The sequence below is a fragment of the Eptesicus fuscus genome, chromosome 4 (genome assembly GCF_027574615.1).
Source record: "Eptesicus fuscus isolate TK198812 chromosome 4, DD_ASM_mEF_20220401, whole genome shotgun sequence".
NCBI lineage: Eukaryota > Metazoa > Chordata > Mammalia > Chiroptera > Vespertilionidae > Eptesicus > Eptesicus fuscus.
In genome coordinates this window covers 71,491,741-71,517,438 of record NC_072476.1, presented here as the reverse complement: position 1 = coordinate 71,517,438, position 25,698 = coordinate 71,491,741, and the positions used below count along the sequence as shown (strand labels likewise).

The 25,698-nt window shown below is 45.0% G+C and overlaps 1 protein-coding gene across 1 annotated transcript in view; it reads right to left on the bottom strand.

The window, feature by feature from the left end:
• Positions 1-2,331, bottom strand: part of TBCA (tubulin folding cofactor A) — a 69,207-nt gene extending 66,876 nt beyond the window's left edge. The window contains exon 1 of the mRNA XM_008161964.3: positions 2,175-2,331. Within this exon, the coding sequence (XP_008160186.3) occupies positions 2,175-2,227 (53 nt within the window). The 5' untranslated portion in view covers positions 2,228-2,331. The remainder of the gene's footprint in view (positions 1-2,174) is intronic.
• Between the last annotated feature and the right edge of the window lie 23,367 nt (positions 2,332-25,698).

Sequence of the window (25,698 nt, the reverse complement as noted above, 5' to 3'; positions counted from 1 at the left end):
AAATTTCAGAGAAAAATAACAACAGAGAAGGAAAGTAGGAAACAATATTTACAGAATTAGATGGTTATCTACCAAAGCAAAATGTGTAATAAGTAGCTAAAATAGAAATTTTAGGATTAAACACACACACACATCTAATTTTAGTACATATGGGGAACTCCACTCCAAAATGTCAATAAAAAAGCCATGAAAAAATGTATGTAGACATTTTCATTAATTTATAAGCAATTTAATATATAGTAAATTATGCAGGTTTCACAAAAATGATTTTATTGTGATGAAGTATGAAGAATCAAAATTAAAATTTGATAATGCACTATTATTGAAATAAGATGAAAATAAAACTTTATCTTCAAGCAGTTTCCATAAGTACTTGGGAATGTTTGAAAGCCTAAAACTTAGCTTCTTATAGTAATTATCTAAATGAGTTTGTTTTCTCCAGAATATGTACTGTAAGCATATAATACTTGAACTAATTTCATAAACTAGTATAGATCATTAGAACGAGAAATGACAAAATCATATAGGTAATTAATGGGAATCTACCATTAGAAGTCATGTCTCATGATTTTCTATCTAAAGCACTTTCCATTATACCCTGGTGCTTCCACTAAATAGATTTATTAAAATGACATAACCAAAGTTAAGTCTAGGAAAAGTGAACAATAGGGTGAGTGATGGTGCAAATTATTTATATTTTTAATTATATATCTCAACTGTAATTGAAAAAAAATCCTTTAAATACACATATATAGATATATGTTGAGCGATATATATCTCAATTCCCTTCCTATTATCACACATTTAAAAAAATACTCTTTTGAAGTGTTGTGCTTAAAGTAGAAACCTGTAGATCAGAAACCTTTGCTCTGCCACTAACTGAACGGTGATCTTAAGACAAGTTTGGCTGTTCTCTTTTAACTTCAGTAAACCTCAGTTCCCCATCTGTAAAACGGGAACACACACAATATTAACATTTACCAGCCCCTGGCTACTCGCCACCCGCTACGTTAAAGAGGATGCATGGCAGGCACTTCTCGCAACAACGGCAGGAGGTGGGTACTTTCCCCATTTTACAAAGGAAGACCCCAGGCACCCGAGGCAGGGTGCCCAGTATCTGTAGTCAGCCGCACAAAGTAAGTGGCAGAGTTGAGATCTGAACCCACGGTCTCCCTTCCGAAGAGGCTGTGCATTGAGCTGCTCCTCACACGAGCTCCTCGCTGCCTTCATAAATGGAAGCGTCCAGGCAAGTACAGGGTCCCGCTGTGCTATCTGAGCCTGAGGGCAGCAGCTTAAAAAGTGGATTTTTTTCCCCCCTCCCCTTTGCCTTGCCTTCCTTCCGGTGGAGAAACGTTAAAAAGGGACAGACGGTGGGCAAAGAGGGAAAAGCCAGCGGACTGGGATGAGACATTCCTACTACCCGCTTCTTCCTAAGCCTGTCTACCTGCTCTCCGGGAACGCCTCTCAAAAAGTTGGACCTTCGTGGGTCGGAACAATCCCGTCCTCATAAGCACGGAAGTGTCTAACAGCTGCCGGGGATTAGAGCCGAGTACGGGGCACCCACTGAAAACAGCACCCACCACCCACCGCCGCCGGGGCGAGCTCCGGAACGCCGAGTGGGGAGAGTGCGGCCGCAGAAATGGGAGGCGGGAGCCCAAGTTCCCGCCCCCGTTCTCCCAGACGGCAGGGCCGCCGCCACGTTTATCTCCGGGCGTCACCAAGGCCTCATTTTTTTTTTTTTTTTTTTTTTTTATCAGGGCCGGGCCCTCGGCGGCCCCGGAAACTTCAGAACGGGCTCGCGGTCCCCCCGAGTCCGCCTCCCCGCTGTCGGTGGGCGTGGAGGCGCGGCGCGCGCAGGGGAGGTGCTACCCGAGCCCGGCCCAGCCTCCCGCTCGCCGCCCCGCCCGCCGACGCCCGAGGGCCGGGCTGCTGCCGACCCTCGCCGTTCACGGTGGGGACATCGAGGGCAGGGGCAATGGGAGGGGCGTGCCCCGGACCGCGGGCTCCGGCCCCGGCACCGGCGCGCCCCGCTCCGGCCCGGCCCCGCCGCCCGCGGAGCAAGTGAGGCCTGGACTCCCGCGCCCGCCTGAGGCCTGCGCTGCGCCCGGCCTCTCGGGCCGCCCCGAGGCGAGGGAGAGGAGGCGCTGGCGGCTGCGCCGTTCGCGGCTCCTTACCGCTTCACCACGCCGGTTTTGATCTTGATTTGTCTCACGCGAGGATCGGCCATGGTCCCTCGAGCGCCGCGGGAAGGAGGGGCAGAGAGTCGGGGTAACCGTGCTGCGAGCGCGCGCGGAGGAGGCGGTCGCGTCGGCGGAGTCACCGCGGCCCCGCGCGCATGCGCAAGCCCCGGCGCTGGCCGGCGCCCCTGCCACGCCCGGGGCGGGGGGACCCTGATCGGACCGGCCACTCTTCGCGCCCGCTGGGCCCGGCAGCCACTCGGTTCTCCTCCCGAGGAGCCTGCCTTCGTCTCTCCCTGCAGCACTCCTTTTAGGGCTCTTCCCTCATTTTAGTGTGGACACAAGTTAGACACTTTTCCCGGTCGTCGCAGCCTGGATGTGCTGGGAAACTTCAGTATCTCCCCTATTGACCCGTTTGGCGGTGACATTGCTTTGCGAGATTACCCACTTAATGGACAGAGTGATCTAAAAAAATCGTGTTAAAGATATTTTCGGTGTCGTTATCTGGTATCAAACAGGCCAAAGCGATGTACCAGCATGCACGCAGTCAAGAAAATGCTTACCCTCCACCCCAGACCCCTGCAAAAAGTGTGTGTAGATATGTAGATATATAAAGGAAATGACTATAGGACTTATTCAAGTGATCATCACCGAGGGTGTATCTTAAATATGTAACTTACGAAAATGTGTGTGGCTCACGAAAGCGTGGGCCTGGTGGTCAAACCAACTGACATTCGGGTTCCACCCTTTAAAAGCCAGATGACATCGGGCTCGGGAGCTACTTCACCTCCCTACAGAGCCTGTTGCCTTGTAGGCGGAGCGGAAATAATGCCCATTTTACAGAGTAGAGAGGAAGATTAAAGCGCAATGCCTGACGCACTGTAGATGCTCAATAACTTCCTACCATTGTTTTATATATTTTTTAAAAAAATTATCTGTTGCATAAAATGAGGTGCCCCTCTGCATCAGCCGCCTCCTGATGGAGTTCCCCAAGGAAGGCGGGGCATCCACCTACTGTCTTTTCCCTTCCCTACACCTGGTTTACTCATTCTGGCTCTCAGAGCTAGCTCTGGAACACCCTTCCACCATGCCAGTCCAATACCCTTGGTTTATTTTTTAAAATCTATTTTTATTAATTTCAGAGAGGAAAGGAGAGAAAGAGAAACACCAATGATGAGAGAGAATCATGGATCAGCTGCCTCCTGCACGCCCCCTACCGGGGATCAAGCCTGACACCTGGGCATGTGCCCTGACAGGAATCTAACAGTGACCTCCTTGTTCATAGGTCCACGCTCAGCCACTGAGCCACATCCGCCGGGCTAATACCCTTATTTTAAATCCAAGATCAAACCCCACCTCCTGGAGAAAATCTACCACGACAGACCCCCCTGCTTGTTCAATGCTCCCCCCATACTTTGGAATCACCCAATATTAATTTTCATTTTTTCTTTTAAAAACTACTGAGTCCTTCACAAGTGTGTGCTCACTCTCCTAGTTGGATTATAAGCTTCTTTAGAGGCAAGAATCTTGTCTTCCATAAATCTCCCTCCTCTAATCTACACCTGTGTTCTGTACACAGCAGGAGCTAAACTCAGTAACTATTTCCGTCCAACCGACTGGCACACTGAAATGCAATTTCAAGTGAAGCAGCAGAGCAATGAAATACTGGGGGCAAGGGGGTGAGTGGAATCAAAAACAAAAAACCCAGCAGACTCACCAAAGTTAAATGCTACAATTAGAAATCCCGTAGCTCCTTCATATAAAGTTACTGGGCAGTCCCATAAGGCAAAGAAGCAACAGCAGCCGCCAAACCCACAAACCAAAAGGTTGTGCAACTAGGGCTCTTGTTACTGTCAAGGATCTTCTTTCAGTCAGATAACAGAAGCCATATAACTCTTCATATTTTCCTTTTTGCCTTGTTTTCTAGAACTTCAGAGCTCGGTTTTGGGCTGATTTTCAGGAGTTTCCCTCATCCTAGGTTTTCTAATGTAAATACCCCCTATCTCCCCCAACCCCAACTCTACTTCCACCCTTTTGTCCTTTTCCTCTTTGTTTTACTGATTTTGTATCTATGACTTTCCTGTAAACCAGTAATAAATAAATGTAACACACCAGCCAAACACACCTCTGCCACTGCTGCTGTGTACCCAGACCCATGCCCTAGCCCTCGAGGACAGTTGTTTGTCTGTGTCTGTGAGTACGTATTGTATGCTTGAGGCCATGCGTTTAGATCCTGAAGTTTGGCCACACTTCTAAGGATAGGGGATCAGGTGAAATGGTTCCTACTGTCAGTTTACAGTAGTTGTAAAGAGCTTTAACTTTGGGGCCCAACTGTCTAGGGCAGTGGTCGGCAAACTCATTAGTCAACAGAGCCAAATATCAACAGTACAATGATTGAGATTTCTTTTGAGAGCCAAATTTTTTTAAACTTAAACTTCTCCTAACGCCACTTCTTCAAAATAGTCTCGCCCAGGCCGTGGTATTTTGTGGAAGAGCCACACTCAGGGGGCCAAAGAGCCGCATGTGGCTCGCGAGCCACAGTTTGCCGACCACGGGTCTAGGGTCACATCCTAGCTCTGCTTCTTACTAACTGTAAACTTGGACAAGTTACTAACCTCTTTATGTGCCAGTTTCTTCATCTGTAAGATGTGGGTGATAATAATAATAGTACCTACCTCATAAGGTTGTTATAAGGCTGAAATAAGTTAATATTTATAAAGTGCTTAGGATAGTGCTGGTACTTATTAAGCCCCATACAAAGTGTTCATTAAATAAATGTAACCTAGGAAGGAGGTCCTAAGAAGGAAACTAAGAACACAGTAGGACATACAGTCAAATGAATACAGAAATGTACATGTTTTCATTAATGAGATTATACTGAATTCATATTTGACTGTTTACTCCATATATAAAGGACCCATGTTGGACTTATTTACCACTGTATCCCATCATATAGCAATGCCTGGCACATCATAGGCACTCAATAAATATTTACTAAATGAATGAATGGTGCTTTAAAACTACTTTTTCCCCATTTAATAATGTCACAGAACCTTCCATTTCAGCAAGTGGGCTACTAAAATAATCTGAAACATCCCCTCTCTCTCACACACACTGTCTGTCTCCAGGACTTGATCTTTGGATCTGGCCTTTGAGGAGGTAGACCTACTGAAGGCCCTTTCTTGTATACTAGAGTACTAACCCTACGAGTACTAACCATGAGAAAGTACTAACCGTGGGAGGGATCAGTACTAACCTAGGGCATTTGAAATAGAAACTGTGTAAGTTGCATTTCTCATTGCTGGGCACCGTTTTTCTCTGTTAACCCTAAGTCTTAATTGAGTTCTTTTTAAATATTCTATCCTGGGCCTCAGTCGAACTATAAGAGGTAAGTTAATCAACATTTGAAATTGAGGAATGAAGAGATCCAAGGGCTTGGGGGAATCTGGTAAAACAAGAGGAAAGTCTAGCCATCTCCTCCTTCCATTGCTAATTTTGGATGGTGTGGGCACTATTTTATTAAAAAGTACTGCCCACACCATCCAAAATTATAAATACAGTTGTTTTCCCCTACACTTACAGGGCTATAAACTCAGTTTCATCATTCCTTCATGCCAGTCTTCCCCAATTGACTGCACGCTCCTCAGGATTAGAGACCACATGACATTAATCTTTGTCTCCCCAGCTCCAAGCTTCAGATATGCCTTAGTGCCTAGTCGGTGCACAGTATGTATTTGCTGAATTAAAGAAAAGTCAAATATGGCACTGAGATAGATTTCTAATTTTGATGAAAACCAAAGACTGGTCATGCTTTTACCCTCCTGGATGGAACTCTAAAGGTAGCCAGTAAGCTACAAGACTTATATGGGGGCCAATGTGCAACTGCTCTGATGTTGTACAGTACTTCTGCTTTCATAAAACTAGATGGCCAATTGGAGAAGACACCCCTAGAGAGACTAGTTGAATAAAGAAGTACTATTGATAAGAGTATATGTTTGTGAAGTGTCTCTGCTAATTACCTCTAGGTGCTTGAAAGACTTGAAATAGTTCATTCATCATTAGGAAGTATACCTCTTCTGAAGAGATTCAGAGGAACCCCTTCCTTTCCTGCCACTTGTACATCTTTTCAAATTCTCTTGGCCTTCCCTCTTACTGGAGCCACTGCAGTGGCACCCAATCAAACTCAGGCTTTGACCAACATTGAATGAACCCCACCTGGGCCATGAGTACTAACTACCTGGGCTATGAGCCCCACTGAGACAGAAGATAGGCATGGGAAACTGCTCAGTACACATGTATGCCCAACCCAATAGTGCAGCGGGATGGAAGCCTGTGGATCAATGTTCCACCCTTTCATTCTCCAGGCAGCAGGCAGTTTTGAGACACATTTCATAAGGCTCTTCAGACGGTCTCATGGAATCAAGCATCAATCATCTGTAGCAAATGTGAACTCAGTAATCCACGCTTGCATCTGCTTTTCTTCTTTCCCTGTTTCATTTATCCATTTCTCACTTCTGGCCTCCAGAACCACTTTCCAAATAAGTGGAATAGTTCATATATTGCATTGGAGAATACTCAGCTGACTCATTAATCAACTGATTCAGAAGACTGCTAGCTTTGAGTGGGGCACAGAGCAAGAATGGGCTCTGCATCAGAACTAGGCTGCAGTGCAAGCTTCCCTGCTATTCAGGCCATCTGACCAAGTAGGTCCAACGATGCTGATATATCTGCTGAATAGGGATGCTGTGTGTGGTCTCTGGTGAATCCTAAGAGGAGAGTATTATGCAGGCATGCCTACTGTGAGGTAGAAGTCAATATTAATTTTTTTACCATAATAATTTATCACTGTTTAAAGTCTCCCCCATACTCTATTTATAAAACTGTTAGTGACATCTAAGGAAGATACTATTAACTGGCTTACCCAACATTAATTCCCCAAACCCTCTTCCATACCTGATTGCATTGCAGGGTTTACTTTCTCAACCTCTCTTGCAGCTAGAAGTGACCAGGTGCACAATTCTGGGCAAATAAATATAGGTGGAAATATGTAGGTGGTTGCTAAAAATGCTTTGAATTTCTTGTTAAAAGGGACAAATATAGGGAACTGCCCCTTCCCCCCTTCTTTCATGAAAGTAGACGGAATAACTGGAGTGAAACATCCATCTTTAAACCATGAGGGGAAGACAAACATTTCAGAGACAGCAGTCCTGACATCATTGAGCTGCTGAACCAAAACCAGCAGCTGTCTATCTTGAGTCATCTTACCTGAGAAAAACAAATCCTTAGGCATTTAAGCTATTGTTTATGAGACTTCTATTATTAGCAGCCCAAAGGGCTTTCTCGTTAGACTCCATTAGAGTTCCATGAGTACGTCTCTTACTGAGGGGAGGGGAAGATATAGCCATTGGATCTTTGGAAGAAAAATTCCTATGAAAACAAAAATATCTCCAACTGTGGCTTTCATAATGTACTGTGTTCTCATTGTCTGAATGTATTAAACATACAACTTAAATGGCCACAGGCCACAGAGTAAGGATGTTGGATAGCTGCATGTTTTAGATAACAAGAGTTCTATACAGGTAAGGAGAGAATACAATCCTTTTGCCAGTGACTTACAGAGGGCCCTATTTACAGCTGAACAGGTATCTGATATAACAATTCATTTTTCTGACACATATTGCAATCACCATGTGTGGTTTTTAATGCATCATGTTACATTAGCTCAGCCCAGTACCATGTAACATAAATTTTGCCAAAAGGAATGACAGTACATGACACTGACTTTTAAAGGACACACACTATTTTTTCAGATCACATACCTTTTATCCATGAGTGCCCAATTCAAAAATCAAGTTGGCAGACAAAAGTGGAGTGAATGTGTAGCCTCAAAGTAGCATATTTATCTTGAATAGTTTTGCACATTTCTACCTCTAGTCAATGATTCCATTCCATTTTTATGTTGAAATGCATGAGCAACATTAATGGCCTTTTTTTTTTTTTTTTTTTTTTGGTCACCTGAAATAAGATTTTATTTGGGGGTCAGTCAAGAGAGGCCTGAGAAGTGTTTTGGGATTACAAGCTATGGATAAAATCTTTTCATGTGTTTATCATGAGCCATCGATGACTGTTCTATTTAAAATTCTCAGCAAAATATTTATGATTACTTTGTTTTTATCCTATCTATGAGTATTCCTTTCAGTAAGATATCTTTCTTAGGTATGAAATATTTTTTGTTGTCATTACACATTCTTTTTTGGTATTAATGGGAAACACAACAAAAAAGATAAGGATTTTTTGAAAACAGATTATAGTTTCTAGATTACTAAAAGAATATTCTAAATTCTGGTTCACATGAGCCTTTCATATAGGTTTTAAATTTTGTACTTCTTTTTGAAATTAACTTCCAACAGAGTTTCTTGTCCATTGTAGTAAACTACTTAAGGCCTAGAGAATTCCTCTTGGGTTATAAACCTAAAGTTAAAAACGAAATTCAGCTACTATCTGTGAAAATTTACTAGGATTCTGCAGAATAGTCTGCCAAGGGGAAGGAAGTCTTCATGAAACAGCTTTCCCCCTAATATTTCAAGGTAATATAAAGATATTACTTCTAAATTGAAGAGAAAAGTTTCATTCAACTTCAACATTTCAACTTCCACAAGTTCTAATTCAAATATCCTACCCTAATATTTAATTACTGTCTTGTTATTTCATTATTACTACAATTATTTCTCATCCATTATTACCATCTTTTTGCATATATATGTGTGAATGTGATTGTCATTTAATCATATAATTGAGATTTTTAAGAATCCTTTTTTTTTTATATAAGAGTTATATGCCTCCAAATGATTTGGAAACTTTAGAGCTGATAGAATTCAACCAATCCCAGTGGATTTTTAGCCACATAAGAAATCAGATGAAAGGAATTCAATTCAGTACAACAACTGGAAGTCTATATGACACCAAGTAACCAGTAATTAATGACTAAGTCCCCCCCCACACACACACACACACTTTTTACTCAAATGTTTTGGCATTCAGTCATGCAGTGATGCTTCTGAAATGTTAAAAGCAGGAATTTGGGCTCAGCTAAGACACATTCTCATTGGATAATTTGAGTAATTTACTTAATTCTCTCTGAGACTTAGTTTCCTCAGCTGTAAAGTAGAGATAAAATAGCTGCCACACAGGGTAGTGGTTCTTGTGAAAGTTATATACTGCACCTGTATGTAAAGGATCTAGCACAATGCCTGGCACATCATAAGCACTCTATAAATGGGAACCATTAATATTATCTTTAGTCATGTGGGCATAGAAAAAATTTATCCAGAATTGATTCTTTTTAATAAAATTAGCCTGTAGAGGAAGCTTATTTTTTTCAGTGAACTAGCAAAGGATTCCAATAGAATCACTGCTTATCCACATATAAGGTTTATAAGTTCAGATATGAATATTATTATATTGATCTTCTATTACAAAAAAGAAAGCATCACATATTAAATTTATTGATAATTTGCAACATTAAAATATCTTTAAATAAATACATTTAAAATAGTCTATGTAAAGTTTGTGTTTATGCCTATCAGATTTAATGCTAGCTCTGTAACTTTGGAAGGGGAAAGACTTGTGGTATGATAAAAAGCAATAGTGTGAATAAAGACACAATTCTTAACATGTATTCAGTGGTTAATAGATGATAATTACTCTTATTTCCAAATAGGGTAGAATCTATTAAGTGAACTTTCATCATCCCAAAGGGCACATCTTACATTAAAAATATTTATAATATTATTTAAAATAGTGCCTCTTGATGCACCTATATTTTTCTTTTAGTACAGAAAAAAATCAGGTAGGAAAATTCCTAAGAGTTAAAAGAAAACAAAGATGAAAATCAATAAAATTGCAGAAAAGTGTTTATTAACATGTTCAATTTTTTATCTTAAAATGAGAATTTGCCTTCACCAAATCACTGGAGAATAAACACTTGGAATGCAATATTATTTAACTCATAGTACATGAAAATTAGTGCCTACAGGTAAAGACTGATACATCATGTAGGTTATTTGCACTATTATACACGGTGGAATTTTGCTTTCTTTGCTTTATAAAAGTTAATTTCCATAAATAAAGATGAAAAAAATGAATGTTTTATGAACACTCCTTTGAAAGTGGTTTCTGAGGTTTAGCTGAATATTACACAAATCAAGCAGCTACATTTTAACTATTCTAACAGGAATAAAAGCAGTGGGGAGAGCATTCAAGACACATTGCCTCTCTAGATTGTGATGTATCTAGACTGTGTGAATACTCTGTAAAATACTCAAAAAGGAGAAAAGAAAGTGTCGGAGTAGGAAAAAACAACCTACAGTTTTCAGTGGCTGTTGCAAACTACGTATGCTGGACGCTCACTGTACCCTTTAAATTTTCATTAGCCCTATTTTTGCTTTTGCAGTCAATTGTTAATGGATATATAATGCTGCAAAGACAAAAGAGTAAACAACAACACAAATGAACTAATATAAAGCCAGAAGCTGAAAGAGAATGGAGAGCAAGAGTAAGTTGAGAAAAGGAAAGAAATAAGGGTGGGACTAGGTTTGGGGTTACATATGTCAAAAGGGTGTGATGAGTAAGGCAATGTCTTGAATTTTTTAAACTCTTCTGCATTTGGAAAGTAGACGGGGAACACTGGGTCCCTGTTTTTGTTAGGTTATGTTTTCAGTTGTGTAACAGAGATTAAATAATAGTGGCATAAATAAATAGAGAGTAGGTTTGCTCTGCTCTCTGAGGTTTCGGAGCCCTAGACACCTTCTAAGTTGTTGTTCCACCATGCTCTACGATGGCCTTTCTTGCATGGTCAGACATGGCTCCCATTCCCCTCATATTCCATGTCCTTTTAAAGGCATAAACTGGAAGATGCTTGAAACACTTCTGCTCACATCCCATTGGTCAGAACTTAGTTATATGACCACACCTCATTACAGACGAGGAGGAAAAATGTATTCCCTAGCTGGGCTACTATGTGCTCAGTTAATATCAGAAGAGGGAAGAATACATATTTGGAACAATTAGACATTTCTGCCACATGCCTGCTTGAGATTCAAAGTATCATTGATTCAAGTTGCTTCAGTGTGTGCTTGGGAGGGTGTACGTAGGGGGCAATATGCGTGATGCCTTGTAACCAAAGGCCTTTGCCAATTAACACACTGACTTGATTATTGTAGCATTATAGTAAGTCTTGAAATCAAATAGTGTGAGTCCTTTGTTGTTCTTTTTCAAAATTGTTCTGGCTATTCTAATTTACTGGTGGTTACATTTACATTTTAGAATCAATGTTATGTACAAAAATTCCTGCTGGGAATTTGATTGGGATTGCATAAAATGTATAGATCAATTTGAGGAGAATTGACAATTTAACGATATTGAGTCTTACAATATATGGACACATTTTCTGTCTCTATTTATTTAGATCCTCTTTGACTTCTTTGATCTTTATTTTATAGTTTTTAGTATACAGATCCTGCACATAACTATTTCCGTAGGAGTCATAATTAAGTTTTTCTATTTTTGTGTGTTATCATATTTTACATTTTTAAAATTTTGAATTAATTGTTCATTGCCAATGTATAAAAATTAAATTTTTACATATTAGTTTTATATCCTGTGATCTTGCTAAATTGCTTATTCGTTCTATGAGCTTTTTGAGTGGACTCTATGAGATTTTCTATATAGACAATCTTGTCATCTGCAAATAGAGATAGTTTATTTCTTCCTTTCTATATCCTGCCCTTGTTTTTTAACTTAGCATGTAGGGTTTTGTTAGTTGTTTTTTTTTTAAGCCATTAAGATGTAGTTATTTTACAGATGCTCTTTATCAGGTTAAGAAAATTCCTTCTTATTTCTAGTTTTCAGAGAGATGATCATTCGGGTTTTCTTCTTTAGTCTGTTAATATGATAAATTACATTGATTGATTTTCAAATTATTGAATCAGCTTTGCACTCCTGGAATGAATATCACTTGTTTATTATGTATTATCCTTTTTATATATTCCTAGATTTTATTTTCTAATACGTTGCTGAGAGATGTTGATCTGTAGCTTTCATTTTCTTTTTTTATGATTTTTTTTTCTTTATTGATTAAGGTATTACATATGTGTCCTTATCCCCCCCTCCTCCCCCCGTCCCCTGCTTTGCCTTTTTCTGCTTTTGGTAATGGGGAGATTCTGGCCTCATAAAATAGCTTTCCCTTCTCTTCTGTTTTCTGAAAAAAAAATTAAGTAGAAATGAAAATTAAGTAGAAATTTTCCTACTTAAATGTTACATAGAATTCATCTGGACCTGGAATTTCTTTTTGTTGTTGGAAGATTTTTAACTTGAATTTCTTTACTAGGTATACAACTATTCAAACTATCTATTTCTTCTTGCATTTTGGCAATTTGTGTCTTGCAAGGAATTTGTCCATTTTATCTAAGTTGTTGAATGATGGGCATAGTGTTCTTCGTAGTATTCCCTTATTATTCTTTTAATGACTATAGGGTCTGTGGTGATGCCCATCCTTTTATTCCTGATATTGGTCATTTCTCTCTTTTTTTATTGAGGTAAAATACATATAATATAAATTGGGTGATAAATGGTGATGAAAGGAGACTTGACTTGGGGTGGTAAACACACAATACAATATACAGATGATGTATGGTAGAATTGTATATCTGAAATCTGTATAATTTTATCAACCAAAGTCACCCCAATAAATTCAATAAAAATATATATGATTGTTACAGAAGACCGGAGAAAAACCAAGCAACGCTTAGAGAAAGGAGAGTTACATTTTATTATAATTATGCACAGGCCCTGAGAAAAATGTGTCTTTCAAATTCTGAGTCTCCAACATGGAGGAAACTTTCCTTATTTATACTTTTTCTAGTTCTTTGTCTCCCAAATTTAGAATGAGACTTCTGGACCTTCTGAGAAAGAAAGCCTGTGTGCTGGGAAGGGGCCATGAGATCATATGTCAAGGCCTGGCCTGGTGCCAGCACTGACAACTCTGTCTGGGGCATAGTTTATGGCCTCTCTGGAATGGGAGTAGTCTTATTTTCCTATTATTTAAGCAAGCAAGCATTTACAGAAGCCAAAATAGCAGGGTTAAAATTTCAAACAGCAGTTTTTATATAAGATGGAGGTTATTATGCTTCATGATTAACTATTAATTTAAAAATTATTAACATTTAATAATTAAAAATATATATATTTCAGTGGCATTTAGTACATTCATAATGTTTTATAACCATCACTTCTATCTAGTTCTAAGGCTGGTATCTTGTGAGGTTATTTAAGTTTGAAAAAAAGAGTATGATTAAGAAAGTTGTGTGAATGAGGCAAGGTAAAAATTAGAATGGAGGTTTTACTGGTGGTAATATTATAACTGTAGCAAGGGATTAGGATTTAAATGCTTTGGATATGCAATGTCATTTGATGCAAATAGCATTGGTGTGGAAAGACGAGTGTGTGGATGGTGGGGCAGGTTCCATGTCTTGTAATCATAGCCCCCAAAAGGGCTTCAGAATATCTGGCTGCTTTTATATAATATTCCTATGGAAACACTTCCTCTGAAATAGGGGGTGCTTGGCTTAGCTCAGAAATACAAAAACAGACAATTATTTCCATGAACTCTGCCTTGAGCTACATCTGAGTGACCTAGACCTGTGGTGGAGGGAGGTTCCAGACTTCAGGGAAAATGAAGGAAATGTATGCCATTCCCTAGGGCAGTACTGCTTAAGAAGCTTTCCTTTTCAAACTGGAACGTTCTAAAAAATACCCAAAGCATGTAAATTTCTTGGCAATGTGAATAATTACTCAAAGCCACAGATTCAAATTTTGGTTTAACCATTAGGACTGGCTTATTTCTTTGACATACCAGCCAAATCATTTCTGCTCTTGGAGACAATTGGCTACAAAGTATTCAAAATATGAGTTGTTCTTTCTTTGCCCTTCAGGGAGCCCCAGAACCCTCCCAGAAATAAGCAATTGTTAAGCCATGCTCCTTTTCCCTAGAATATCCTTTCAAGCCTCTCCTCAAGCCAAAATAATAACCTTTTGAAACCTCAGCTCTAAGAAAGTCATAAAGTAAGCACTCAGTACTATGGAAACAATCATTTGACATCATGCCAGCAAATCCATCTTTGGGCTATGCAGCTTGTTTTACTGTAATAGTGTTATTTTGGGATTTATTGACTTCCAAAACTAAGAAAAAGACATAGGAGCACCTTGAGCTACTGCTCAGTTATGAAGAATGCAGAAAAAAATCAAATCAAATATCTACACAATGTGCCACTCTATTGTTCATTTATTTCTTCCTGTTTTGACAAATTGTTTGATGTGAACTCATCTCGTTTTTGTTTTTGAAAATCATATACAGATTCTTAGACATGAGTAAATATCTTCTTGCCAATTTCAATAAAAGAAGCAGAAAAATTGCAACCCATATACATCTGTATCATTCAAAGATACAGTCAAGAGACAGAAACCATACCAGATATTAGAACAGAGAAAATATAATTGTTATCTAGGTATAAAGTTATTAACTAAGTGAATGAAAGGGCAAAAGAGATGTCACGGAGGTAGCCACTGCACATAGCGTTTAACACCCTTAGAACTGGGGAGCAAAGGAAATAAACTGGAATTATTACAACTTAGGAACTCAGAAGAGGTTGCTGACCTCTGAAGAGAGAACACTGGCAGCTTATGCAGGATCTCTGAGAGGGCAGGATGAATCTGACCTGGCAATACTGAGAACAACTCCAAACTGAATTAAGCTGCTGCTACTAAAACTGCTGGGATGAAGAAGTGATGCTAGTGTTATGCTCACAGAAACAGGAAAAATTTAGGAAGCAAAGCAAGGAGCAAGCTTCTTCCTCCTCCTCTTGCTTTGCAAGCTCCTTGACAAAGCAGAAATGTGGTTTTTAGAATTTTAGACCCAGCATCACAATGCAGAATATAGAAGGCTGGGTTTGGATGTAAGAGTTAAAAACAGTAATAGGGAGAAGATTTCAACAACTTATTCAAACTGGAAGGGAGAGGGAGAGAGAGATAGAAACATCAATGATGAGAAAGAATCATTGATTGGCTGCTTCCTGCATGCCCCTACTGGGGGTGTAATTAAACAAGATAAATATATCAGAAAGGCTGGCTGCCAGTGAGGGGTTCCCAGTTGCATTGCCTTGGATGAGTCCCCTTGGTCCTCAGCTTTGTAGGTCTGGAAACTCATTTATGTCAGAGCACCAAGAAATGAGAGAGCTCAGAGGGATGGGTCACATGATCTAACCTACAAGAGACCGATAAATAAACTCAAAGGCCAAGGGATTATAATTTGTCTTGAAAAAATTTTTTAAATTGATTTTTAGAGAGAGAGGAAGGGAGGGTGGGAGAGAAACATCTATGTGAGAGGGAAACATCAATCAACTGCCTCCAGTAGGCACCCCTACCCGGGATTGAGTTGCAACCTGGGCATGTGCCCTGATTGGGAATTGAACTGGCAACCTTTTGGTGCACAGGAGGATACCCAACCAACTGAGCCACTGTCCAGAGCCCAAAGTATTTATTATTTTATAGTGAGAAATATCACTGCCCAGGTGATGAAGCTGGTACACACATCCTTTCATCTGCAGGAAAATATGACAGTCAGAAGGTAGCTGATGGCATGGAGTAAAAGTAGGAGAGTTACTGGATGCAGTCCATGGCTCTGTAATGATTGTCTGCCACCATTACAGAGATACACTGGACCAATTGACTTCACATCAGTCAGTATCCTCACCACTTGTATAGAGCTAGACAGATCCCCCCAAAAGCTTACTCTTTCATCTTTAATTGGCTCTTGACAGAGTCCAGCCTTCTGTTTGTATCTTTTATTCAGATAAATATACATAGTTATAGTTTTATTTGTTCTTCAGAGATGGTCTTGGACAGGTTATTAAATGTTTCTAAGTCTTTCCTCTTTAGATGAGGATCAATTATCCCTATGTCATAAGGATGTTGTATGGATTTAAAACAGTAGTCCATATAAATATTCACAGGACAATGCCTAACATTCAGGAAGCTCCCAAAACATATAAATCCAACCCCTACCTTTGATTATGTTAAGATTTTCAGCTCTTCTAACATTTTTCCTTTTAAAAAGATGAGTTAGCCCTTACCAGTTTGGCTCAGTGGCTACAGCATCGGCCTGCGGACTGAAAGGTCCCTGGTTCGATTCCGTCAAGGGCACATGCCTGGGTTTTGGGCTCAATCCCCAGTGGGGGCATGCAGGAGGCAGCCAATCAATGATTCTTTCTCATCATTGATGTTTCTATCTCTCTCTCACTCTCCCTTCCTCTTTGAAATCAATATAAATATATATATATATTTATATATATTATTTATTTTTTTTTAAAGATGAGTTAAATGGCTGTATTAGCATTCCATTGAAAGGACGTATCATTTTATTTAACCAATAGCTACTGTTTGGTGGTAAGATTGTTTCTAATTTTTTTCTTATAAAATTTGATGTTTTATTTCTGCTATCATGCTAGGCCAAGTTCCCAGATAGATAACTCCTACTGAAAACAAATTATCATGCTGAGAACATTTTGAAAAACATCAAAGAGTCTGCAAGGAAATAAAGAATATTCAGGCCAAAGACTACCTGAAGGCAGAACCCAGAAGATCAAATACAAAAATATCTTAAAAGCAGCCAGGGAGCCCTAGCTGGTTTGGCTCAGTAGATAGAGTGTCGAACTGAGAACTGAAGGGTCCCAGGTTCTATTCTGGTCAAGGGCACGTACCTGGGTTGTAGGCTCCTCCCCAGCCCAGGGCCCTGGTCGGGGCTCGTGCAGGAGGCAACCAATTGATGTGTTTCTCTCACATGGATATTTCTCTCTGTCTTTCCCTTTCTCTTCTACTCTCTCTAAATATCAATGGAAAAATACCCTTGGGTGAGGATTTAATAAAAAACAGTCAGGGATAAAAGTTAGTTTACTTTAAAAAGAGCAATAGACAGATTAAGAGTTATGCTCTCTAAGGCAACAGTGGAAGCAGGAAGCCAGGGAAATGACATCTTCAATGTGTTGAAGGTATTACTAGCTATATTCACTAGCATTTCCTTTAGTGCTGGTGTGCTGCTGGCAAACTCTTTCTGTGTTTTTACCTCAAAATGCTTTTATTTTGCTCTAATTTTTGAAAGATGTTTTCACTAGGTACAGAATTCTACATTGATAATATTTTATTTTCTTGGCACACTGATATTTAAACACACACACACACACACACACACACACTCACTCCTACACACATATATTTATACTGGAAAGAATACAAGCTCAGATAGGAGGTCTGAAGTAAAAACAAATAAAGAATGAAAAAGTGGTTAATTACGTGTGTAAATAAAAACAAAAATTGACCCTAAAGCAGCATATGTACCAATCCTTGTAATTAACATATTTTCTTCCTTACTGAAAAATATAAGATCATAGAACAATTTAACTCCATTTATCCCCCTTGTAACTTCTATGCATTTGTTTTAAATTGTTTATATTTTTAAACTGAGTACATGACAATAATTGTAAGATAAAATACATGACAACAATTTCATAGAAGTCATGAGAGCAATAAATGGAATTAAAGTGTTTTAAGATTTTGTGTTTTATGGTAAGAAAGTAAACAACCCAAATATTTATCAACTGATTAATAAGTAAACATTCACCACAAAATATACATTCATAAAATGTAGTATAGCCATAAAATGGAATATTATTCAACAATAAAATAAGTGAAGAATGAAGTACTGATACATGTTATAATATTGATAAACTTTAAAATGGTGTGCTAAGTGAAGGGAGCTAGTCATAAAAGGCCACATATTCTTTTTTTTAATATATATTTTTATTGATTTCATAGAGGAAGGGAGCAGGAGAGAGAGATGGAAACATCAAAGATAAGAGAGAATCATTGATCGGCTGCCTCCTGCCTATCCCCTACTGGGGATCAAGCCCACAACCTGGGCATGTGCCCCGACTGGGAATTGAACTGTGACCTCCTGGTTCATAAGTCGATGCCCAACCACTGAGCCACGCCAGTCAGGCAAGGCCACATATTCTATAATTTTATTTGTATAAAATGTCCCAAATAGGAAACCCATCCTATCTAATAAAGAGGGAATATGCTAATTGACCATCACAACCTCACAAAGATGGTGGCGCCCACAGCCATAAGGAGGGAATATGCTAATTGACTGCCACGCTCTCAAAGATGGCAGCACCCACAGCCACAAGATGGCAGTGCCCAGTCCCCTCAGCCCCAACGTGGTGGCAGGTACGAGGCACAGCCGGGCTCGCCCCCAGGTGGGTTCAGCCGCTAGGCATGCCTGCCTCTGGAATCCCCCAGTCCCCTCAGCCTCCCAGCCGCCCAGGGCCGGCCCAAGGTGCAGGCAAACCTCGGATGGTGGCTTCCCAGCCACTCAGGGCCACCTGAGGCCCAGGTAACCAGGGCTGGCCGAGGCTTGCGCTGCCCACAGTGGCAGCAGCAGAGGTGTGATGGGGGCATCACCTTCACCTGATTGCCGGTTGCCTCCCGCCTCTGAGGGCTCCCGGACTGTGAGAGGGGGCAGGCTGGGCTGAGGGACTCCCCTCCAGTGCATGAATTTTCATGCACCGTGCCTCTAGTATAGACAAGAAGTAGATTAGTAGTTGTCAGGGGCTAGAGGCAATGGGGAATGATTGCTAATGAATAGAAGGTTACTTTTTGGGGTGATAAACATGTTGAAAAATTATATAGTGGGAATGATTGCACAACTCTGTGAATAGACTAAATACCATGGAGTTGAACACTTTAAATGAGTGAATTTTATGAAATGTGAATTGCATCTCAATAAAACTAATTAGAAAAACACACAAAAAGATACTCATTAGAAAAGGCAGTCTCATGTTCATAGCCTCACAACCTCCCATTTGGGTGTGAAAGAATGGTCCTTGGGCCTGGAACACTTCCTAAAAGATAGAGAGCCCACACAGTATGTGCTGGGCTTATCGCCTTGTGTGGGAATATCTTTCCCTGTTCCAGGCTCAACGTGTGATCCTTTGCTCTGCTTGAATGATGCATCAATGACCTCAGGCACATCCCTGGCTTTCAGGATTTCAGGCTCCACCAGGGAGGGGTCAGTTCTTTTTGTGGTAGCTTGATTCTTATGTTTTCTTTATTTTTTTTTAATTTCTTTATTGATTAAGGTGTCATATATTTGTCCTCATCCCCCCATTCCCATCCCACACCCCTCCCCACGGATGCCCCAACCCCCTGTTGAACTTAACCATTGGATAGGCTCATATGCATGCACACAAGTCCTTTGGTTGATCTCTCCCCCCTCCCCCCAACCTCCCCTATCCGCCCTCTGAGGCCCGCTAGTCCGATTGATGCCTCCTTGTTTCTGGTTCTGTTCTTGTTCCTCAGTCTATGTTGTTCATCATTTCCCCTAGATGAGCGAGATCATGTGTCCCTAGAGATATACTTATAAGAACTGAATGTGAGACGAGCAATAATAGTTATGCTGACAGGCAAATGAATCAGTCTGTAGTGAGTTTCTTTCTGGACCAACAGTTCTTTAGAGACCAAATTTCAATGTCCACCAGTTCCTTATGTGTACATGTCAGTACTGACCCCTCAGCTCTGGATGGTGGACAAATGGTGGTAACGTAGGTCCAACTCCCTCTGGTTTGGTCTCGGCCTGACCCAGGGGCACGGCTTCACCCGGACTCAGGGGCACGTGGCCTCACCCGGACTCAGGGGCACGTGGCCTCACCCAGACCCAGGGGCGCGTGGCCTCACCCGGACCTAGGTGCGCGAGGCCTCACCCGGATCCAGGGACACATGGCCTCACCCGGACCCAGGGGTGCGTGGCCTCACCCGGACCCGGGACCCAGCCTCACCCGGATCCAGGGACACATGGCCTCACCTGGACCCAGGGGTGCGTGGCCTCTCACAGACCCAGGGGCGCGTGGCCTCACCCGGGCCTAGGTGCGCGAGGCCTCACCCGGATCCGGGGATACATGGCCTCACCCGGACCCAGGGGCGTGTGGCGTCTCCCAGACCCAGGGGCGCGTGGCCTCACCCGGATTCAGGGACACATGGCCTCACCTGGACCCGGGGGCGCGTGGCCTCTCCCAGACCCATTATGTTTTCTTTAGCGACTCAAAAACCAAGATGCAGTGTGCAGGAGTGTTTGACTTCTATTTCTGGTGACTGGAACTATGATGATCTTTACTATCCTGCATGTAGTTGGAACCCCACACCTCCAGATTTTAGCAACCAATGCACAGCGTTCTGCTGAACTGATACCACTCTCTATTTAAATTGGCAAAAGTGAAAATAACTGACAATTTCAAGTATGGATGATGATGTGGTGAAACTGAAACTCATACACCGAAATGTAAATTTGTAAAATCTCTTTGAAAAACAATATAGCATTGTTAGGAAAGTTGAACATACTCATCAAGGTAAAATAAATCAATATATAGCAATAGAAATGAAAGAACAGAATCCATACCCATCACCAATGAAGAATCTTAAAAACATAATGGAGAGCAAAGGAAGCAAATTATAGAATATAAATACTATGATTGCATTTTTATTAAATTCAAAAGTAGACAAAACTGAACATTATACTATATAGAAATACATTCAAAAATGGTAAAACTCTACGGGAAAAGCAAAGAAATGATTGTTCAGAGGTTAGGACAGTTGTTACTTAGGTTGGGGAAAAGAGGCATGCAGTTGGGAAAGGGCACATGGGAGCAATGGTTTACTTGTTATCCAGAATGGTAGCAACATCAGTACTTACTTTATTACAATTCTTTAAAACAAACTCCAGGGGAAACCAAGATGGCGGCATAGGTGAAACACCTAACCTGCAGCCGGGCACAACAATTTCAAAGGCACAACTAGAGGTCAGAACGGACATCGTCCAGAACCACAGGAGAGCTGGCGGACTGAAATGCCCACAGATGGGGGGAAGGAGAAGGCCACGGGGACAATCGGGGGAGCCGTAAAAGCCTGAGGTATGGAGAAACTGGCGGAGACACGAGCATGCGCGCCTGCGGGGAGGATGGAGCCGGAGAGGAAGGGGCGGCTGACGGCCTGGCCGGCGTTCACTGGCAGGAAGGAGATAAAGGCTCCGGAGTGCGCTAAGCGCCGGTTCCGACTGCACTGAGCGCCAGTTCCGGGCGAAACCCTGGGAAGCCAGGCGCAGGCTGGGGGAATGAATCTGGGCTGTGGGGCGCAGGCACAGAGGAGCGGGGGAAGGCAGAGCTCCAGAGGCGCGCACGGGAAGGGGCGCAAAGGACGGACTGTTGCCTGCGCCACTGAACTGCCCTAGCGGGAAGGAGACATAAGCTCAGGACCGTGCTGAACCCCAGTTCCGACTGCACTGAACCCCAGTTCCGGGCGAATCCCTGGGAAGCCAGGCGCACGCTGGGGGAATGAATTTGGGCTGTGGTGGCGGAGGCACAGAGAAGCGGCGGCTCCAGACGCGCGCACTGGAAGGTGCGCAGAGGACGAACTTTTGCCTGCGCCACTGGGTGGCCCTGCTGGGAAGGAGACAGGGACGCCAGACTGCGCTGAGACCCAGTTCCAACTGCACTGAAGCCCAGTTCCAGGCGAGAATCTGGGAGTCCAGATTCATTAGGGGAGGGACTGGACTGTTTGGCAGTGGGCGAAACTCCAGGGCGCGTTTCTCTCAGAGGTGTTTGCAAGGAATACAGAGGGACACAGACACAGGAGCCTCATAGGGCGGGGCTGACAGGAAGCCAAGGTTGTAGGCTCCACCCTGTAGCTCTGCCCCAGCCAAGCTGAGCAGAAGCTTTTTCCTGCTGAGTGCCTCAGGTAGTGGCTGACCCACACTGCATTGGAGACCCAGAAACGAGGGCATCTAGTGGTTGGTGGGAGATGACACCAGATTTCAATCACTTGCATAAGGGAGGCATTCTAGAGGCAGACTCAGTGAGCGCCAAGGCATTGCTGCATCAAGACCCGGCCCACAAACATGTCTCCTGCACAGCAACTCTTCCTATATGGACAAAGAGGGTCCTCACGGCCAATTGGCCTGGAGGACAATTCCTCCCAGTGACACCAACAACAATCAAGACTTAACTGTACAAAGGAGGACCAAGATGGAGACATAGGGCGGCAGCCTGATCGTTGCCTACCACAACAATATTGAGACTACGACGGGAGAGCAGAGCAGACACCAGCCAGAAAGACCGGGGGGCTGGCTGAGCAGATGCTCTACAACTAGAATAAAAGAGAGGGGTACGCAGGATGATGCTGATGCAGGTGACCCAAAGTCCACACTTTAAGAACTATGGCTCAGGCGACACAATGGTGGCCAGGAACGTGCTCGGCGCAGTTCCCCCGGCGGTCTCCGGCTGAGGGGACGGCTCCACTCGCTGCCGAGCACGGACAGACGAGCCCCTGGGAGACATGGGGTGGGAGACTCCGTGCTTGCTGACCTCCGAGTCCTTCAAGAATCTCAATGCCCCGAAGTGGCCAGGTGCGCACGCTCAGCGACTGGCCACCGTTGCAGACCCAAGGGCCGACGCAGCGACACCGGACCAGCCCACCGCCGGGTACCAGGCACACCGGAGCCTTGCCGAGCCCGCCGCCCAACGAGTTCTGCGGCAGCCGCCCTGGAGCTCTGAGAAAATGACCGAAGGAATTGCTGAGAGGGAATTGACCAATAGGAATTGGGATCAAGAAGACGAAACCCCGCTGAGACCCGAGTCCAGGCGAGCCTGCGAGCCTCTGGGCTCAGATGTGGTCACACGCCTCTGGGTCTAGGTGAGGCCTCACGCCCCTGGGTTTGGGTGAGGCCACGCGCCCCTGGGTCCAGGTGAAGCTGGATTCCGGGTTCGGGTGAGGCCATGTGCCCCTGGGTCCGGGCGAATCTGAACCCTGGGTCCGGGTGAGGCCGTGGGCCCCTGGATCCGGGTAAGGCTGGGTCCCGAGTACGGGTGAGGCCGTGAGCCCCTGGATCCAGGTGAGACCACGCGACCAGGGGTCTGAGAGAGGTAACGCGCCCCTGGGTCCGGGTGGCTTCGTGCACCTAGGTCCAGGTGAGGCCACGTGCCCCTGGGTCTGAGAGAGGCCACGCACCCCTAGGTCCAGGCGAGACCATGTGTCCCTGGATCTGGGTGGGGCCTCGTGCACCTAGGTCCGGGTGGGGCCGCGTGCCCCTGGGTCTGGGGGAGGCCAGGCGTCCCTGGGTCCGGGTGAGACCGTGTGTCCCTGGATCCGGGTGAGGCCTCGTGCGCCTAGGCCCGGGTGAGGCCACGTGCCCATGGGTCTGGGGGAGGCCAGGTGTCCCTGGGTCCGGGTGAGACCGTGTGTCCCTGGATCCGGGTGAGACCTCGTGCACCTAGGCATGGGTGAGGTCACGTGCCCCGGGGTCTGAGAGGCCAAGCGTCCCTGGGTCCGGGTGAGACCATGTGTCCCTGGATCCGGGTGAGGCCGCGTGCACCTAGGCCCGGGTGAGCCCAAGTGGCCCTGGGTCTGGGAGAGGCCAAGCGTCCCTGGGTCCGGGTGAGACCATGTGTCCCAGGATCCGGGTGAGGCCTCGTGCACCTAGGCCCGGGTGAGCCCAAGTGGCCCTGGGTCTGGGAGAGGCCAAGCGTCCCTCGGTCCGGGTGAGACCATGTGTCCCTGGATCCGGGTGAGGCCTCGTGCACCTAGGCCCGGGTGAGCCCAAGTGGCCCTGGGTCTGGGAGAGGCCAAGCATCCCTGGGTCCGGGTGAGACCATGTGTCCCTGGATCCGGGTGAGGCCGCGTGCACCTAGGCCCGGGTGAGCCCAAGTGGCCCTGGGTCTGGGAGAGGCCAAGCGTCCCTGGGTCCGGGTGCGACCATGTGTCCCTGGATCCGGGTGAGGCCTCGTGCACCTAGGCCCGGGTGAGCCCAAGTGGCCCTGGGTCTGGGAGAGGCCAAGCGTCCCTGGGTCCGGGTGCGACCATGTGTCCCTGGATCCGGGTGAGGCCTCGTGCACCTAGGCCCGGGTGAGCCCAAGTGGCCCTGGGTCTGGGAGAGGCCAAGCGTCCCTGGGTCCGGGTGAGACCATGTGTCCCTGGATCCGGGTGAGGCCGCGTGCACCTAGGCCCGGGTGAGCCCAAGTGGCCCTGGGTCTGGGAGAGGCCAAGCGTCCCTGGGTCCGGGTGCGACCATGTGTCCCTGGATCCGGGTGAGGCCTCGTGCACCTAGGCCCGGGTGAGCCCAAGTGGCCCTGGGTCTGGGAGAGGCCAAGCGTCCCTGGGTCCGGGTGCGACCATGTGTCCCTGGATCCGGGTGAGGCCTCGTGCACCTAGGCCCGGGTGAGCCCAAGTGGCCCTGGGTCTGGGAGAGGCCAAGCGTCCCTGGGTCCGGGTGAGACCATGTGTCCCTGGATCCGGGTGAGGCCGCGTGCACCTAGGCCCGGGTGAGCCCAAGTGGCCCTGGGTCTGGGAGAGGCCAAGCGTCCCTGGGTCCGGGTGCGACCATGTGTCCCTGGATCCGGGTGAGGCCTCGTGCACCTAGGCCCGGGTGAGCCCAAGTGGCCCTGGGTCTGGGAGAGGCCAAGCGTCCCTCGGTCCGGGTGAGACCACGTGTCCCTGGATCCGGGTGAGGCCTCGTGCACCTAGGCCCGGGTGAGCCCAAGTGGCCCTGGGTCTGGGAGAGGCCAAGCATCCCTGGGTCCGGGTGAGACCACGTGTCCCTGGATCCGGGTGAGGCCGCGTGCACCTAGGCCCGGGTGAGCCCAAGTGGCCCTGGGTCTGGGAGAGGCCAAGCATCCCTGGGTCCGGGTGCGACCACGTGTCCCTGGATCCGGATGAGGCCTCGTGCACCTAGGCCCGGGTGAGCCCAAGTGGCCCTGGGTCTGGGAGAAGCCAAGCGTCCCTGGGTCCGGGTGAGACCATGTGTCCCTGGATCCGGGTGAGGCCTCGTACACCTAGGCCCGGGTGAGCCCAAGTGGCCCTGGGTCTGGGAGAGGCCAAGCGTCCCTGGGTCCGGGTGCGACCATGTGTCTCTGGATCCGGATGAGGCCTCGTGCACCTAGGCCCGGGTGAGGCCACGTGCCCCTGGGTCTGGGAGAGGCCAAGCGTCCCTGGGTACGGGTGAAGCCAGATCCTGGGTCCGGGTGAGGCCGTGCGCCCCTGGATCCATCCGGGTGAGGCTGGGTCCCAGGCCCGGGTGTGACCACGCGCCCCTTGGGTAAGGGTGAGGCCACGTGCCCCTTAGTCTGGGTGACGCCGTGCCCCTGGGTTCGGCCGAGACCAAACCAGAGGGAGTCGGACCTCCATTACCACCATTTGTCCACCATCCAGAGCTGAGGGGTCAGTGCTGACATGTACACATAAGGGACTACTGGACATTGAAATTGGGTCTCAAAAGAACTGTTGGTCCAGGGGGAAGCTCGCTACAGATTGATTCATTTGCCTGTCAGCATAACTATTATTGCTCGTCTCACATTCAGTTCTTATTAGT